Consider the following 18,570-nt stretch of genomic DNA (forward strand, 5'->3'; position numbering starts at 1 on the left):
GCATTACCTAACAGGACCTTTCTTGAATTATGATGGATAAATTGGGGATTACTGTATTTTTTTGAAGCTGTCAGACAATGAATATTGTATCATCGGCCTCTATGCCTGTTGTAAAGGCAGACTTTGTCTCATTGGTATTCCCGTTTCCTTATCATGCCCTCAGGATTCTCCATTACCAGTATCGAATCAGTCACATTGGAGGCCATCATCTGGGGAGGAACTCACAAGAAGGACAAAATTTTTTAAAGAAATTTGAATTATGAGAGAAGTACAGTAGCTGCTCAATTTAATGAACTAATTCAGCCAACCCCTATTCTGTTATCAGGAATTTTCCGCCAGATTGAGTTCCGTACCCAGGGTTTAATATAAGGGATTCTTTACAATTTTAAATGTGCGTTGTCTCGGGGAGAGCAGGTGGAGATTATCTGGCGTGAAAGGATTGAACTTACTGGTGAGTTTCTTGAGTGTGTGGAAGAGTTTTGTTATTTGGGAGACATGTTATGTGCTGGAGGTGCGGCTGGAGCTAGCTCTGTGGCTTGGGTGAGAAGTGGTTGGGAGAAGTTCAGGGAGCTGTTGCCTCTCCTGACATTGAGAGGACTCTCCCTACGTGCTAAGGGGTCTGTATGCAGCATGTGTTAGGAGTGTGATGCTGTATGCTAGTGAGACCTGGGCAGTAAAGGAAGAGGATATTCGCAGGCTCAGACGTACAGAAATGACAGTGATTAGGTGGATGTGCAGTGCATCCCTGCGTGCAAGGCCTGAGGGGCTGAGTTTACAATGGAAGAATTGAGAGGTAGGATGGGACTGGAGTGTATTTGTGTTGTGATGAGGAGAGGTAGAGTAAGATGGTTTGGGCATGTGGAGAAGTTGTGGGATGATAATTGGGTGCAGAAGGTGAGAAGTGTTATTATTAGGGGTGGGGTTGCGAGGGGTAGACCGAGAAAGATGTGGTATGAGGTCATTAAGTGTGAGCTCAGGGTTTAGGGACTAAACAGGGAGGCTGCCATGGATCGTGCAGCATGGAGAGCCGCCATTAAGTGGCCAAGGCCGACGCATGCAAGCATGTTGGAGCCTTCAAAAACAAATCGAAACAAAACGAAACTTTCCATTAAATCCTTGAAGCCAGCGGTCAAGCTGAGTTCCTGACAATGCACACCCAGATTTAGCAAACAGTACTAACTCTCAATGCTACACACAGCAGTCTGAACCCATAATTAAAACCTCCCACTTAAATGCATTATTGTGTTCATGTTATCAGTGATACATACAGTACAGACTTAGTAATAAAATATGCACACACAAAGAATAACTTGAGGATAGTAGTGTACCAAATACTGTAGTATAGTAAATAAGGATAGTAAAGTAATAAAATATGCACACATAAAGAATAAGGTGAGAATAGTAGTGTACCAAATACTGTAGTATAGTAAATAAGGATAGTAAACTGCAGTAAGGCTTACCTCCAAAAGTAGGGGTTCTGCGCTTGTTGCAGAAATATACCTGACACAGGTAACCATACTGGCCCCCTCAAACCTGTGTCAGGCCTTGGTCTGGTTTAGTCACTGTCAGAGTCACCCTCCATGGGCACCTGATTGGTACTGGGGTGACAGAGGGGCTGGGGAACATCAGGGATGGCACTCCATCTTCTCAGTCATTTCCAATTTCTGGTCAAGAGATAGCCTTGCTCTCTCCTTCTTTTCCTGTACCTTGGGCATGGTTCATAAAAGCTTTGGTTCACAGGAAAAAAATAAATAAATAAATATGGCTGCAATATCAAGGCAAAGCCACACACACGCGGAGCAGTTGTTTATAGTTGAAGGGTCGTATGAAGACTGCATGCTTGGCAGGGATGTGTGGTAACACCGCACACCGCCCGTCAGGGTAATGTTTCCGTTATGGGCTCGATGATGTCCTCAATTTATGGGACTTTTTCTTGTAATTACAGGTAGGTGTTTTTTGGAATGGAATATCTTTAACAGAATTACACTCATTTTAGCAGAAATTTTCCATTACATTAGGCAAAAAAATACCGGGAAAAAATGATTCCATTATCTCGGGCTTCCTCTAAATTGGTGTTCATTAAATCGAGCATCTACTGTATGTAGAAGAAGGAAATGGTAATTTTATTAGACAGGTATCATGAACAGCACAGAAACTGAGCTCTGTGAATGTAAGTGGTTATGAGAAAATCAGCGAGATTTCTAGCTTCAGTATTCTCTTTTGTCATCTGGAGTTCATTCGTATTTGCTTAAGTACAGGCAGACCCTGAGATACAATACCCCTATGTGCAATACCCCAGCATAGCGATGGAGGTAGAAATGCCACCCTATCCCACCGAACAATGGCCAAACCCTGGTATAACGATGGGTTTTGTTTTGTTTTTACTGATTTTGTTGATATTTTAGACTTAATTTTTGTATTTAGGTTGATTTATAAACACTTTTTAGACTTAGATTAATGTGTTTTTTAGTCATAGGTGGGATGAAGATTGTTATTTTAGGGTAAAGTTTACAAAGTTTGATTTCTTCCAGACATTTTTGATGATTTTCACATTTTAGTTTTGGGTTTAGGTGAGTTATAAACTGCTTTTAGGCTTTGTTTAGCTTGCTTTAAAGCTATTTGGAGGTTTAGGTTAGCTAGAAACTTGTTTTTGGACTCATTTGGTTGGGTTTAAGAGTTGGTTGGGGGAGAAACCCATGGCTCAAAAATGCATCCCTATACTTTACATGTTAAATCTACCCCGAGATATGATACCTTGCCTAACAATGGGTTTTTACTTAACCAATTGCATTGTTAAACTGAGATATGCCAGTAATTCTTATCACCATCGGTATTTGCGGTTTTGTCTGCTCCTTTCTGGGAGTTTTGATGTTCTTATTGTAATCTGGGGATTGTATATGAACACTGAATATTTCAGTATGGCGGCTGACCTGTGAAGTTTGATCGGTAATATGCCAATGTTGGTGATGTATAGTTATTGTATGTGCATGCAAGACACAGTTAAGTAAAGTTTTATGATGTGAATCTTGAGAAGCTACTATACTGTACCAGAGAAGGTGTTTGAAAGTGAGATTGAGATTAATGTTGGAAGAGAAAGTGATAGCCTGATTATCCAGGCTGTATGGTGTGAAGGAGTGCAGGAATCTTGTGAAATCACAATTAATCTGGCAGAAACGAAACACAAATACTGTACGGTAAGACCTCACTATAACGGACTACTTGGGCCCAAGCCATTCTGAAAAAGCGATATCCGGACTTCACCCCGCTAACCTGGACTTTTTCCAATATCTCAGACTTTGGTCCGGATTGCACCAACGGTTTTACAACAGTTTTCACTACCATCAGTACTGTACTGTGTTGCACCTTATATAATAATATGGTACTGTACACTGATAGACATGTCTTGTATTTACCTTATTGTGGTGAACATTGCTGGAGTGGTCAGGCAGTCTGGACTGCTTCAGGCTTTATTGGCCTCATTCTGATATACAGTATAAGAATTTAGTCTGGTAGCTCCTTGATTCCGATAAAAGTGAATTCTGGTCTATTGAAGTCCGTTATATCGAGGTTTTACTGTACTGTTAGACTGATTTATTTACCGGTAAATGTATGCATTACTTTAACCCCATACACCAGGCAATATTTACCACAGTCATCACCTCACTAAGGGCAATTTCTCAGAAACCGCTTAAAATTGCTTGTTTTCAAACCTTAATATCTTGGAAAGTATAGCACGAATTAATGACCATTTTGCTCACCAACTCTTCGTCTTAAGAATGAAAGTATCTCCAGGTCTCTAGGTCATTGCATTGATGAGTGATGATGTGAGGAAGAGAACTAATTTTTTCCACGAGAGTGGCATGAAAACAGGACGTGTTCATGCATCTGCCCGTGGCGCCAACTGTGGCTTTGCTCTCAATGTGGTAACCTACTCCAGTACTAGAAAAGTTTGACACTGTTGTATCCAAGGCATGCCTTGTGGCACAATCACTGAGCCCTTTTCTAGTATTCTTGGAAAGAGGCTTGGCAGGGGCGGATGATGCAAGGGTCCACATAAGGCGGGAACAGAATGGGACGAGAGATGTAAGAACACATTGTCCTACACCTGGCAGAGTCACAGAGGCAACTGAGGTTTGCTTGCCTCGGGTTCAGGGAGATTATCCCCAGCCTTTGGTAATGAGAGCAAGTGGTGGCCACTTCAAATTGTGGTGCGAAAACACTTGCGGTTATAGCTGTCACCCGTTGCCCCCAATCCACCAATTTCGTGTCAGATATGACCATCATCCGGTGCATCACCCGGTGCATAGGGGTTAAGCATCAGAAAGACCTTAACAGTTCAGTATTCCTCCATTGTGTTTCTATATTTTTCTAACTATTTTCAGTGTGGTAAATTACCTTTTCCTGCTTAAAAATTTCCCCCATGTTATTATCATCACGTTCCTTAAGCCGTACCTGCAATTGTTTGTTTCCACCGCAATTGAAGAAACTCAATGTACTCGAGTTGGATTTAATTTCCCAGTTTCCCAGTTAGAGGTTAGGTTATGTTGGGGTAGGTATTGTTAAATTATTAGATACAGTTAGGTTAGGTTAGGTTAGGTTTAGTTAAACACTTAGGTTAGGAGTCCCTTTCACCACTACACTACCTTTTCCTGCGAAAAATTTTCTCTCCTATTATTATCGTTTTGTACCGAAAGCCATACCTATGTTTGTTTGTTTCGTGTACAATGGAAGAAACTCAACATACTCAAAGGTGGATTTCGTTTCCCAGTTGCCCAACTGAAGGTTAGGTTTTGTTGGGCTAGGTTAGGTTAAATTATGAGGTACAGTTAAACCAGGTTAGGTTAGGTTTAGTTAAACATTTGAGTTAGGACAGTCCTTTCCAATATTAATCAATTGAGCTGTCGCAGTGGAACATCTATAAACAACAGGGAAACAGATTTAACAAGAAACATTTATTTACCAACTTAGAAATAATACAAAGAAATATAAGAGACTCGCAGGAAGAACAGCTAATTTGGTAAAGTGCTTCTACTGCTTAAAGTAAAGCTTATACTCACCCCCCCTGAGTGGCTGTGGGTTCATATATTTGCATGCTACTATTGGCAGCCCTGCGACCATTTTTTCAGAGCTCAAAAATCAGTTTCTGTTTCTTACAGATGTGAAAAGAATCGTCTGGTACACCTGGGATTTTTTTTTTTTTTTTCCCCTTAAACCCATCCTGTGATTTGCTATGATTTGTGGAAGAATTAATAAAATTATGGCACATGTTACAGTAACATGTAAACATATTGGCAAAAACATCTGAGATAAAGTGACTGCCTGACTACTTGGGATGGTAGAGTAGGGTCTTGTAAACATACTAGTGACCTTCGTTCCCTTCCTGTAATTGTTCATTGTTTTTTTATAGCTCGCGCTTACTCGATGTCACTGACACCAGTATGGTAAAGCATTGTTCTAGGTCGAGAGCTGTTAAAAGGTTAATGGAATACAATAGATACGCACAGTATGTGAGTTTATGGTGGCAGAGGAGGTCGCTTACTAGGAATTCGCGTACTGTACTGTGAATACATAAACTTAAGGGAAAAATTACATATGGGCGGCACCCCCCTTCATCGGTGACCCTCGAGACTCCTTTCAGACCTAAGTATTGTACTGTACAGGGAAACTGTCTAAGACATATTACGCAAGATAAAGTAAACCAACAAGATTATGGCTTTACTAAATCAACAAGGATATGGCTTAACTAAACCAACAACAATATGGCTGCTCATCTTAACCCAAGAGGACAACAGGCTTGATGGACGTAAGAAGGGAATCCGAGGCAGGGTGAGACACCTAGCGTGCACCTCCTGCACCACCTGCCACACCACCTTCCTCACCATTCTCATCACAGGCACTTTTGACACTTTCACTAGCTAATGCACTTACTTCATTCATAAACCCTTCAAAGTCTATTTCTGACACCTCAGACATTGCATCATCCTCTTGATCCTCCCCAGGAAATGGCTCTTCTGATGTTGAAGGAAGTGATTCCTCACATTCTTGAGGCCGCAGGTAACGGGTGATAAGGGTTTGCTTCTTTCTGTTAACCTCCTGGTTGTGCCTGTCTGTGTAGTAACAGAAGGTTCTGTCCAGTGAAGTCATCACTTCCTCCACTCGCAACTGACAGCGTTCGATGTCCTTGAATTTATCTAGGGCACACAGTACGCGGTTGATCACCATCGACAAGTCTCCACTCTCCATCACTGGTGATGCTGGCTGTTTTGCTGCAGTCTCCTGCTCTGCGTTGGCCACGGGGTAACCCCGGATTTGGTTCACTCTTCACTGCCGTCTCGCCTATTACGAGTTCAGTTCACGTACTATTAAAAAATACACTAAAATTCGATAAAAAGTAGGTCCTCATGTACAGTGAGATTCGCGTACTGTGAGCTCGCGTTTTGTTTGTACTTACTGTGCATTATTGTTAGTATCAGCACTCTGTCATTCACACATACACACAAGAATGAACAAAAGAATAAGCAGTAAATGTATGCTGAACTTTAAGCAGCAGAAAGGCCTTACCAAGTTGATCCATATTCCTCCAGATTTTTTCTGTATTTCTCTGACTATTTTGAGGGTGGTAAATTACATTTTCATGCTGAAAGGTTTCCCCTGTTATTATAATCACGTTCATTAAACTGTACCAATGATTGTTTCTAGCATAATGGAAGAAACTTACTCAATGTACTCAAATGTGAATTTTGTTTCCCAGTTTCCCAGCTGGAGCCTAGGTTAGGTTAGGTTAAATTTATTAGGCACAGTTAAGCTAGATTAGGTTAAGTTTAGTTAAACACTTAGGTTAGGACAGTCTCTTCCACCATTACGCTGATGAATCAAATGAGTTGTCACAGTGGAACAGGAAAAAACATCATGGTAACAGATTAAACAAGCCTTTAGAAAAGACGTGTCTGCACTATGTGGTAAAGAATATATAGATATGCACTAATATGTATGGCAGTTTCATATATGGGGGATAAACTAGGACTTGTAAACTGTCTTCTTTGAGAAGTGAAGATGATCCAGCAAGTAATTTTCAAAATACAACCATTTACAGATTGGTTTCCATAAATGGAAATACAATAGTTCATAAAATGCTTGCTTGCTTGCTTTTTTTTTTTTTTTTTTTTTTTTTTTTTTTTTTTTAATAAAGAGAACAGAGGAAGGAAAAACAGATGAATAAAAAATATAATCCATACACCAGATTACTAGTGTCCTGTGTCCATAAAATATCTGTAACAGTTAGACTTGAGCAGCTGTGGGTTGAAGTTTGGAGGGAAACAACTCTGAGGAGGCGAGTTCCAGAGAGATGCAGTTCGGGGAATGAAAGAATTCTGATAGGCAGAAGTTCTGCAATATGGCTGAGTGACATTACAGTCATGAGCACTACCAGATGCCCGTGTAGCACGAGTGAAGGCATGGAGAGGTGGCATCCTGATGCAACTTCGTCTGAACATTTGCCATAAAAATATCTGTAAAATAAAGCAAAGGAGGCAACATTCCTTCTTACTTGTAGGGGAGGTAGTTTATTTGTAATGGCAGGGTTGTTAATAATTCTAACAGCTTTGTTCTGAATTTTGTCTAGTTGTTTTAATGCAACCTCTCCACATCCATTCCACAAGGGTGAGCAATATTCAAGCTGAGAGCACACATGACTCTTATAAATTATAGTTAACTGCTCGTCAGTGGAGAAGTTACGGACTCTGTACAATAGTCCTAGTTTCTTTGAGGCAGTTTTAGCAAGTGATCTTACATGAGAGGTCCAGCTGAGGGCGTTGTTAAGTGAGACACCTAGAATTACAATACTTTTGCAGATGGGAATATGAGTAGCATTGAAGGTAATGTATGAATCTGGCAATATCTGTCTATTAGTAAATTGTATATGTTTAGTTTTACTAGCATTAAATGAGACAAAGTTGTTTTGTCCCCATTCACTGATCGTAGATAGATCTTGATTTATGGAGATGGCTGTACTGAGTTGAGAGGTAGAAATATTACACTTTGTAAATGGGTGTCTGAGTGTAAATGAACTATGTAGTGTTTTCATCTGCATATGAGTGGATGGGATTGTGGGTGACAGATAAGAGATCATGAATATGAACTAGGAATAGGGTTGGCGCCAGAACTGATCCCTGTGGTACGCCGGCATTAATTGAGTGAAAATTGGAATATACATCATCTACTTTTACTCTTATTTTCCTGTCACTAAGATATGAGGAAATCAAAGGAGCAAAAGTCATTAGACTATAGCAAGGGAGCTTGGACAGCAGGGAATGTTGCCATACTCTGTTGAAAGCTTTAGAAATATCAAGGGCTACTGCATGAGTTTCTCCATGTAAGTTAATTGATTGATGGATGGTATGAGTTAGGAGATTGAGTATGTCAATGGTGGATCTTTCATGGCAAAAAACATACTGTCTATCTCTAATTAAGTTGTTGGATTCAATATGTTTAACAATGTACTTATTAATTAAAGTTTCAAATACCCTACCAAGAGAAGATGTGACAGCTGTTGGTCTGTAATCAGAGGGGTCAGACGAACTTCCTTTTTTGAGAATTGGGTGGATATTGGCTTCTTTCCAAGTATTTAAGAATGAAGAAGTACAAATGCATAGTCTGAATAATTTAGCTAGAACAGAGGCAAGTTCAGGGGAACACTTTTTCAAAACAATTGGCGGAATTCCATCTGGGCCAGGAGCTTTGTTGGTAGGTAAATTGTCTAGGATGGAGTTTACGTATCTTGTCTGTATTTTAAGTGCGCCAATTTTGGGAGAGTCAGGTTCTAGTACTGGGACATTCTGGCTGGCATCCTCTATGGTGGAATTTCTGGCAAATGTACTGGCAAAAATATTTGCTTTCCCACGCGGGTCATTTGTCATGTCGCCATCTGAAGATTTTAGGGGGGGAGTGGAAGATTTTTAAAAGTTATTATTGAATGAATTAAGAGTTGACCAGAATATTCTATTGTCTTTAGGGTTGTTAAGTAGTTTTGATGCTTGCTTTTGAAGAAAGTTTGATTTAGCTAGATTTATTACAGCTTTTGCATGATTTCTAGCAATTTTAAATTGAGAGAGTGATTCAGATGTTTTTTATTTTAAGTAAGAGTTATATGCTAATGACTTTTGGGCTGTTGCTCTGGCACAGTTGCCATCAAACTATTTTGGAGAGTTCGATCTTTTAGTGAACTGTTGACTTGGTATGAATAAATCCATACCAGCTAGTTTAAGTTGCAAATGTAGGACTGGATAGAACTGGGATCACAAGAGAAGAAAGACTGCCATGGAATGTCAGCTAGATAATTTCTAAATCCACCCCAGTTTGCCCTACCAAAGTGCCATCGGGTCACCCTGGCAGGTTCAGAACAGGGAGGTGTGAGGGGGTTAACTAATGAGGCATTGATGAGATTGTGGTCGGAGGATCCAAGTGGTGACAGTACCTCTATCCCGTATTGATCTGGATTATTTGTCAAGAATAAATCCAAGAGATGGGCATTATGGTCAGGATTATCAGGCATTCTGGTTGATTGCTTTACCAGCTGGGTGAGATTAAACGATTCTGCAAACAGCTCACACTCTAGACTGGTGTCATCAGTCCTGGCAGAATGCAATAACCATTCGGCATTATGTATGTTAAAATCAGCCAAAATGGTAATTTTAGTGCTATGTATGGATATGCAATCAAATACACTGGGTTCCGAAGAAGCATTGGGGGAGCGATAGACTACACAAATATATTTGGCAATATTTTGACAATTTAGTTTATACAATGAGTAATCAAAACTGGATGCAGTGAAGTTTAAAATAGTGTCAACTGCATATTGGAATTTGATATAACAACAGGTGCCGCCCTTGTTACAGAAGTTTGTGAGGAGATGGTAACTAGGAAAACAAAATGGGGATATATCAGTAGACGGTGAGATTTGTGGTTCTGTGAGGAAAAGGGCCAAAGGGGATATGGACTGAAGGAAAAAATGAACTGAATTTAAATTTGTGCTAAGGCTGCGGATGTTGGTGATGAATAAGGCTGCACTTTCACTTCTCCGCTGACGAGCATTACCGGAAATGGAACAGTCACTGCCAGCACAGTCTCTTGATGGCGACTGGGAGGACCCTGTGCCGCCAGCCCTACCCTGCCGCCAGTGGCAATCCAGGGTACCACCTCATTTGATCGTAACATTCAGCGGCCATCCCTAAAGAAAGTGAATAGATGTGATATGTTATGCGCATGTAGTGTGATGTAGACAGTTGAAGGTAGAGGTATTAAGAGAGCATGCTGGCCTACTCTGTGTAAATGAATGCACAGAAAATGTTCAGCAAAGGGAGATAGTCAGGATCAAGTCCTAAGGGCTGGTGAAACAGCAGCTCCAGCTCTCCGTGTCACCAGCTTGCTATCCACCTCGGGAATACTGCCCTGTTCGACATAAACAAATACTCATACTGTATCTTTCTGTAAGATATGAAGAGAATCCAGCAAGTAGTTTCCAATATATAACGCAAGACAGATTTTTTTCTCTGTATGGTCATAGCTCGTAAAGTACAGACAGTATGGCAATTTTACATATACCAGCATCAGCAACAACACATACTCTTATCTTTCTGCGATATGAAGCCAAGCCACTTGGTAGTTTCTGAGATGCAGGCCCGAATGGAAAGACAGGCAGATGGACAAGGGCAATGCCTGTATCCTCATCATATGGAATAATGGTGGGAATAACAGGAAATATTTACTTACACCCCAGAAATAGTCAGAAAAATATAACAGACAGTCAGGAAGAAGAAGAAATTATCTGGTTAGGTGCTTCTACTGCTTAACCCCTAACCGCTGGTTGTCGGTCGGAACTGTAAAAAAAATTGGTGGCGCGGGTGTCAGTAGGAACTGCACTTGTTTTCTTGGCACCGGCACTCCCTCCCTCCAGCCCATCCAGCTATACCTCAATCGTCACTGTGACTCTGCCAGGTGTAGGATGATCATTAACTTTCTCATCTGATTTTGTTCCTGCCTCATGTGGATTTTTGCCTCATCCACCCCTACCAAGCCTCTACTCAGTGATAGTGCCATAGGGCATGCATTGGACACCACTGTGTCTAATTTATCCAGTAATGGAGAAGTTATCACATTGACAGCAAAGCCATAGTCTGGGCTGCGGGCAGACGCATGAACACAGCCTGCTCTTGCGGCAAAAAATAGTCCTCTTCCTCTCGTCATTATTCATCAACTCAAAACCTACAGACCTGGGGATACATTCATTCACAAGAAGAGTTTGGTGAGTAATATGGTCCTTAATCATTTCTCTAACTCCTATAGGTTCGGAGAAAACTTTTGTGTATATATATATATATACATACAGTAATCACCCTAATATCCGGACGCCCAATATCCGAACATCCCCACTATCCGGACATAAGAATGTTTCATACTGTACTTTTTTCCATACTATACTTACCTCATTTCACTCTTTAATGTCCTTTATTGGTGTGAATAGGGTGTTAGGAGCTAGGCATGTGCAGTTGGAAGGTGTTTTTCTGAGTTAGGCTAGGTTAGGGTCCATAAGTACCAGTCCAGGAGCCAGTCACCAGAATGTTTATTATTGTATGAACCTACTTCTAAACCCTCATTTTATGTTTCTTTTGCATTTATTTCAGTCATTTGTGTGCCTTATTGGTGTGATTTGGGTCTTAAATAGGTGCTATGCATGTCCAGAGGGAGTTGTATAGGTGTTTCTCTGAGTTAGGGTCCATAAGTACAAGTCCATAAGCTGGGGCCCAATATCCGGACAGAACCAATATCCGGACCTACCTATGGCTCTATTACGTCGAATATTGGAGTGATTACTGTATATATATATATATATATATATATATATATATATATACTGTATATGTGCTGAGGTGAGGCGCAAGCAGATTTTAGCCTGGTGTCCATGGGTTAAAGTAAAGTGTATGTTTAGCAAATGAGCAAACAAGAGCCTCTCTCTGATAGTGGCTTCCCCTCCTTATTAGTCACCTCACCAAACTCTACTCCACCACCCTCATGAGCAAGTTGTGAGCGGGTGGCATGGGTGGGGGGTAGATTCAATCCTGCTTATCCGTGGCTTGCTTGCTAGCAACGAGATGCTGGCTGTTCAGACTGGAGCTATCGCTTGGATAATTTTATGTGTTATTGTACCACTGTAATCATTCAGTCACAGCGCGGATATGTCGAAATCCTGATATTCCAAACACGGATAATCGAGCTTCCAATGTAATGTGGTTTAAAAGAGAGTGCAGTAGTTTAAGAGAGAGTGTTAGATGTGAGAGAAGGAAGGTGAAAGGGTCTGAGAAACTAATACTGTATATGTGTGTGAAGATAAAGTAGCCTGGAGGTGATTCCATCATGTCTATGCATGCAGTTTTCCAGGAGAGAACAAAATATTTGTGATGTTTAAGAACTGTTAATTAATAGATATGTTATCCTTCATTTTGCACATTGTCACACTGTTCTTGTTCTGATTTATTGTATATCAAATCACTAGACATGTTTATGAAATATGAGACCAGATATTGGCAGCTTCTTCTGCAGCTGGAAAGTGATTTTTAAGTTGTCAGGTTGATATTAAAAGTGTAGCTCTGATGTAAATAAAACAACGTTAGGTCATCCTACTGTGCGCCAAGTTATGTGACACATGTTTATGTAGACTGACTGAATATTGCAAATATTTTCTCTGATACCATCCTGGTTCATGACACAGGTCAGACTGGGACACAGTAAGCACAACTAGCTCTGAGAAGGAGAACCGTCCACGTGAAAAGGAAGAAGAGAATCTTGATGAAGTTGTGTTGCGGCGGCCAGGACGTGATGAGGATGTCACATTGCAGCCCCTTGAAAAAAATGCAAGGAATCCTAGGACAAAAGCAGAAAATGATCTTGTAGCACTCCGTAAGAAGACCAGGAAGCGTACTCGCAAGTTTGTCGTAGATGGTGTTGTTGTCACAACCAGGCAGGTATGTCTCCTAGAGTTGATTGTTTTACTGTGTATAGTGTGTATATATATATATATATATATATATATATATATATATATATATATTTGTATACAGTACCCTCGCGTCCAGCACGGTAATACTGTCATGCATGGGTCACGTGTTGGACCAAAAACGTGTTGGACTAACAATAGAGCTTATGGGGAAAAATGAATTATGTCAGCAACCCTCGGAAAAGTCACCCTAAATACCTACCATATACCTATACATATATTGGTACTATTGTAATTATAATAAATGGTACTGTGCTATGAATGATAACTAACCTTTTAGGATAGTGTTGGTGGGCTTGCTGGGAATGGAAGGTGGTATCCAAGGCTGTAGTTAGTCCTACTGGGTCCCCGGAGGATGGCTGCTGGCATCACTAGCGGGTAATGGCTGTTGCTCCTCCTCCACCTCCCTCATAAATCCTTCGAAATCAAACCTCCCTCATAAATCCATCGAAATCACACTCAGAATCACTATCTTCGTCAACAGCCATGGAAGGTCCTGCTTCTGCCTGTCCTAGCCCTGTAATCCTCGACAAAGTGCATGCTTCTCACACTGTTGCCAGAGCCTCGTCTCATGACTGTGGAAAGTGATCGCTGTCGCTGACTCGGTAGAGAATAAGGAGAAGCAACTTTGTTTATAAACTGGTACGCACGCTGATGAGAAGGGTTTCAAAACGATTGATATTTATTCTAAAATATTAATACGTATTCAGTGTCAGGCTAAATGTTCAATGCTGTAGTACGATACATTCTCTGTCGAGTCGCCTGGGTTTTGGTCACACTGTTTTCTCCATCGTATGCTCGGCAGGAATCCATCCAGATGAATTCCAAATGCCCGTGGTATCGTCGGCAATTTTACCACGTTACCGTTCCGATTTACCATCGTATCCTCATTAAACCTGGTATGAATTGCCATGTGATAGCCTTCGGCTGCCAGGATCTTGTCTTAAGTTTTTTATTATGATCACGTTGGCTTCATTCATGTCGTAGGCCTTGGCAATATCAACTTTCCTCTCCCCTTTCTTCTTCCTCTCGATGCTTTCTAGCTTGGTGGCCTGAAGGAGGTGCCGACGCTTCTTGGGGTTCTCAGAAGGCTTCCTAGGCATCGTGAGCAGGGTAAAATGCAGTAACAAGGGCAGAAAATGCAGCAAGAAAAAAGCACCTTCCAATGCATTTATGCGACTGAGTGGCTCTATGGCGGGAGAAATGTAAACAAAACATCATGTGACACCAGAAGCGTTTTTAATTGGGCGGCATCACGATCATGTCACGATAGCAGGCAGGGAAGGCTACTTGATCAGAAGTTTTTCATTGGCTATCATCATCATGGGAATGTCCAGTATGGCCATGTTGGACCGGGGGTGATCGTGCTAGTGAACTCTGCGGATTTGGCCCACTTCTCGGAGCTCTGTGCGTGTTATGCTAACACACTCGTGTTGCAGTAATTAAATTGTATTAAATAATAATAATTAATTGCTCACCGTGCTGGACTCGAATCGTGCTGGACTAACGCGTGCTGGACACGAGGGTACTGTACTATATAGATAGATAGATAGGTAGATAGATAGATATGCATAATCATCATCATCCAATCCTGTGTTGCCCCATGAGGAGCGTAGGAGCCCCGGGCTTGGCAAGTTGGTCCTGACATTTCAGATGAGAGTGACAAGCTTCACTCATCCCTGAGTGACATTACATGAGCAATAAACCCCAACCATTCCTTGGATATAAACCACCACCGGCTCAGTCCGATTGGAGCACCGTAATTACCCACTATACCACCAGGTGCCAAGATTTGGTTATATGGTTACCACCCAGCATAGTAAATGGTTTCCAGGTGTACAGGAAACCATTTGGCTTGTCACTCATTGTAGAGTCATGCACAGGCAGAAGGAAGAGGAAAGAAAGACAGAAGAGGATAGAAGGAAAGAAGAGTGGAGGAGAGGAAAGGGCAGACACCCGAGAGCAGTACTACATTGAGCGAGTGGATGGTGAGCACCCCCACCTACCACAATATATATATATATATATATATATATATATATATATAATTTATTTATATATACACACACACACACACAGTAAATCCTCGTTTTTCACGGTTTGGATGTTCTGCCAAAACCTCGCGAACCGTGAACATCGAATTTTGAAGTTAAGGGTCAGTAGGAAAAATTGAGGAGCTTTCCGGTGGGACATGTACCTATCCTATCAGAAAGTACCATAACACAAAACAGGCCCTACCCAAAATTAAATGACGAGTGTTTGCTACTGCTAAAACAGCATATTACAATAAACAGATGCCTGAAAAGACATGAAAACTGTTATAAAGACCCCAACACCAAAAATCCTTACCAGAAATAAAGTGAAGACTGGCTTGGGTGGCAAGTGAAGGTGTGTTGAGAGTGGGTGGGCTAGTTCCCGATGTCAATAACCAAGGAAAAGCTGCCCCTTTTCACTAGATTATTTAATTTTCTACATCAAAGAAGGTCAACTAAACCCTGGTCATTTTATGTGCCCTCTTTGTCACTAAAAGGAAAGGAGAAATTATAACAACATTATTTTACTATTACAAGGAAGAGAGGCTGTAATATAGTCAGATAGATTCAAAAATTGGTGGACAGAGTCTACCATCTCTGTATTGGGACAGTTGTTATTCTTTCCTTCCTTAAATACCGATAAACTTTATTTTACATCCGTTTCAGGTATTTATCCATCAGAACAAAAATAAATAGTGTTACAAGAAACATGAAATGATTCTTTGTTAAGAAATAGTAGTATGACACGACCGAAGATTGTACGTCACGATCACAAACAATGACAAACTCACGTGTGTCTACTGCCCAGCTAGACCTGCTGTGTATTCACGACACGGCTGAAGATCGTACGTTATGATCATAAACAATAACAAACTCACGTGTGTCTGCTGCCCCACTGGACCTGCTGTATAAAGATCATGGAAAACTGTTGCTTAGAAAAATGGACAGTGCCTAGACTGAGCATCGGTGTGCATCGTTTGCTGAGTGTTGGCTGCTGGCTGGGAGCATCGAATTGTGGGGAAATTTGCGAATTGTGAGATAGCTCAGAAACTTTTTTCTATCTATCTATTGCCAGACACCATAATCCCGTAAGGGGTGGCCATTTGACTTTGAGTTAGTGTTTTATGGGGAGCGGCACTAGCCCTCCACCAACCCATTTGTTGAAACGTAGGGATCACGTATGGTTTGGTTATATGGTTACCACCCAGCATTGTTAATGGTTTCTTGGCTTACAGGAAACCATTTGGCTTCTCACTCAGTGTAAATCCACCTGTAAAGGAAAGAAAAGCAATAAGAAGGAAACTTTTTTTTTGCGCGAAAAACGAGGCGTCGAAGTAAAATGCGTCCAAATACGAGAAATTAGTGTACATACTGTATCTATCTATCTATAGCCCGACGCCCTATTCCTGCAAAGGGTGGCCGCAGACAAAACGCATCCAAGTTGCTGTCACCCACCATTTGACTACCCTCCCCCCAACTCACCCCCCCTCCCTCATATACCTCTCAACTCCATCCCTCCACCTCATCCTCGGTCTACCCCTCCCTCTCCCTCCCTCCACCTCACGTACATACACCCTCTTAGTCAGTCTTTCATTCTCCATTCTCTCTACATATCCAAACCACCTCAGTGTATTTCTCCTAACCTTCTCAACCACATCCACATCCATCCCACAATGTTCCTTCACTTCTTCATTCATCAACCTGTCCCTCCATGTCACTCCACATGGTCCTCTAAAGTAACTCATTTCCACTGCTCTCACTCTTGACTTGTTCCCCTCTTGCAAGGTCCATGCCTCGCTTCCACACGTCAGGGTAGGGATCACAATACTATCATGCAGTGACTTCTTAACTTCCATACTCACCTCCCTATTTCTCATCACTGCTTTCAGTGAACCAACAACCTTCCTTCCCTGCTGTACCCTTTCACGCACTTCATCCCCCAAAGTTCCATCCTTACTCATCACACTACCCAAGTACTTGAATGCACTCACATTCTCCATATCCTCACCATCCAACTTCACTGTACATTCTGTGACTTCATTCCTCTCAGACACCATAACTATTGTTTACATTAACTTTCAGCTTCCTCCTCCTACACACTGTCCCAAATTCATTCACCAAACCTTGCAACTCCCATTCATCTTCACTCAACAATACTGTATCATCAGCAGACAGCAACACCGGAATCTTCCAAATCTCACCCTCATTCATTAGAGCCACCCCCACATCCACTGGCCTACCTTGCACCTCCTTCACAACCCCATCCATGTATATATTAAACAGCCATGGAGACATCACACAACCCTGTTTCAGTCCCACATTTAGATCAAAGAACTCACTCAGCTCACCATCCACTCACACTGTAGCCCTAGCTCCTTCATACATACTCTTCACAGCATTCAACAATTTCCCCTCCGCCCCATATATTCTTAATGCCTTCCACATACCTTGCCTATCTATTCTGTCATAAGCTTTCTCCAAGTCCATGAAGGCAGCATACACTTTCCTTCCCTTCTCTAGATACTTCTCCACTAAACATCTTAGAACAAATAACTGATCTACACGCCCTTTTCCCTTCCTAAAACCCCCTTGTTCAACTAGCTCCTCTGTCATATGCCTAACCCTATCAATGAGTATTCTACAATATATTTTACCAGTCACAGTGTGACTTTAGAAATGGACTCCCGTGGGATTTGTTGTATGCTGATGATTTGGTGTTGATTGCAGAGAATGAAAGGGAGGCGGAGGAAAGGTTTAGGAAGTGGAGAGATGGTATGGGGCAAAAGGGTTTAAGGGTAAATGCAGATAAAACAAAAGTAATGATATCTAGGGTTGGTGGCGGTACTGTCAAAGATGAGGGAGAGTGGCCATGTGCAGTTTGTCACAAGGGCATGGGAAGTAATTCCATCTTGTGCAGTGTGTGTGATAAATGGGTGCATAAGAGATGTAGTGGTATCAGAGGTAGACTCCGAGATAATGCTGATTTTATGTGTACGGCGTGCCGGGGTGAGCAGGTGGAGATCGTCAGATGTGAAAGGATTGAACTTGCTGGTGAATCTCTTGAGTGTGTGGAAGAGTTTTGTTATTTAGGAGACATGTTGTGTGCTGGAGGTGGGGCTGGAGCTAGCTCTGTGGCTAGGGTGAGAAGTGGTTGGAAGAAGTTCGGGGAGCTCTTGCCTCTCCTGACATTGAGAGGGCTCTCCCTACGTGCTAAGGGGTCTTTGTATGCAGCATGTGTTAGGAGTGTAATGCTGTATGGCAGTGAGACGTGGGCAGTGAAGGAGGAAGACATTCGCCGGCTCAGACGTACAGAAATGACAATGATTAGGTGGATGTGCAGTGCGTCCCTGCGTCCAAGGCCTGGAGGGGCTGGGTTTACAATGGAAGAGTTGAGAGGTAGGATGGGACTGGAGTGTATTGGTGTTGTGATGAGGAGAGGTTGATTGAGGTGGTTTGGACATGTGGAGAGGATGGGGGATGATAATTGGG

General features: G+C 41.7%; 1 protein-coding gene across 2 annotated transcripts in view; it reads left to right on the top strand.

Moving 5' to 3' along the window:
• Positions 1 to 18,570, top strand: part of Slik (Sterile20-like kinase) — a 452,675-nt gene that overhangs the window by 302,784 nt on the left and 131,321 nt on the right. For both annotated transcript variants that reach the window (XM_080282573.1, XM_080282574.1), the window contains exon 16: positions 12,764 to 13,016. In XM_080282573.1, coding sequence (XP_080138699.1) covers positions 12,764 to 13,016 — 253 coding nt within the window. The remainder of the gene's footprint in view (positions 1 to 12,763; positions 13,017 to 18,570) is intronic.

The sequence above is a fragment of the Coenobita brevimanus genome, chromosome 94 (genome assembly GCF_032717465.1).
Source record: "Coenobita brevimanus isolate Jiangsu-jjx chromosome 94, ASM3271746v2, whole genome shotgun sequence".
In the NCBI taxonomy this organism is placed as follows: domain Eukaryota; kingdom Metazoa; phylum Arthropoda; class Malacostraca; order Decapoda; family Coenobitidae; genus Coenobita; species Coenobita brevimanus.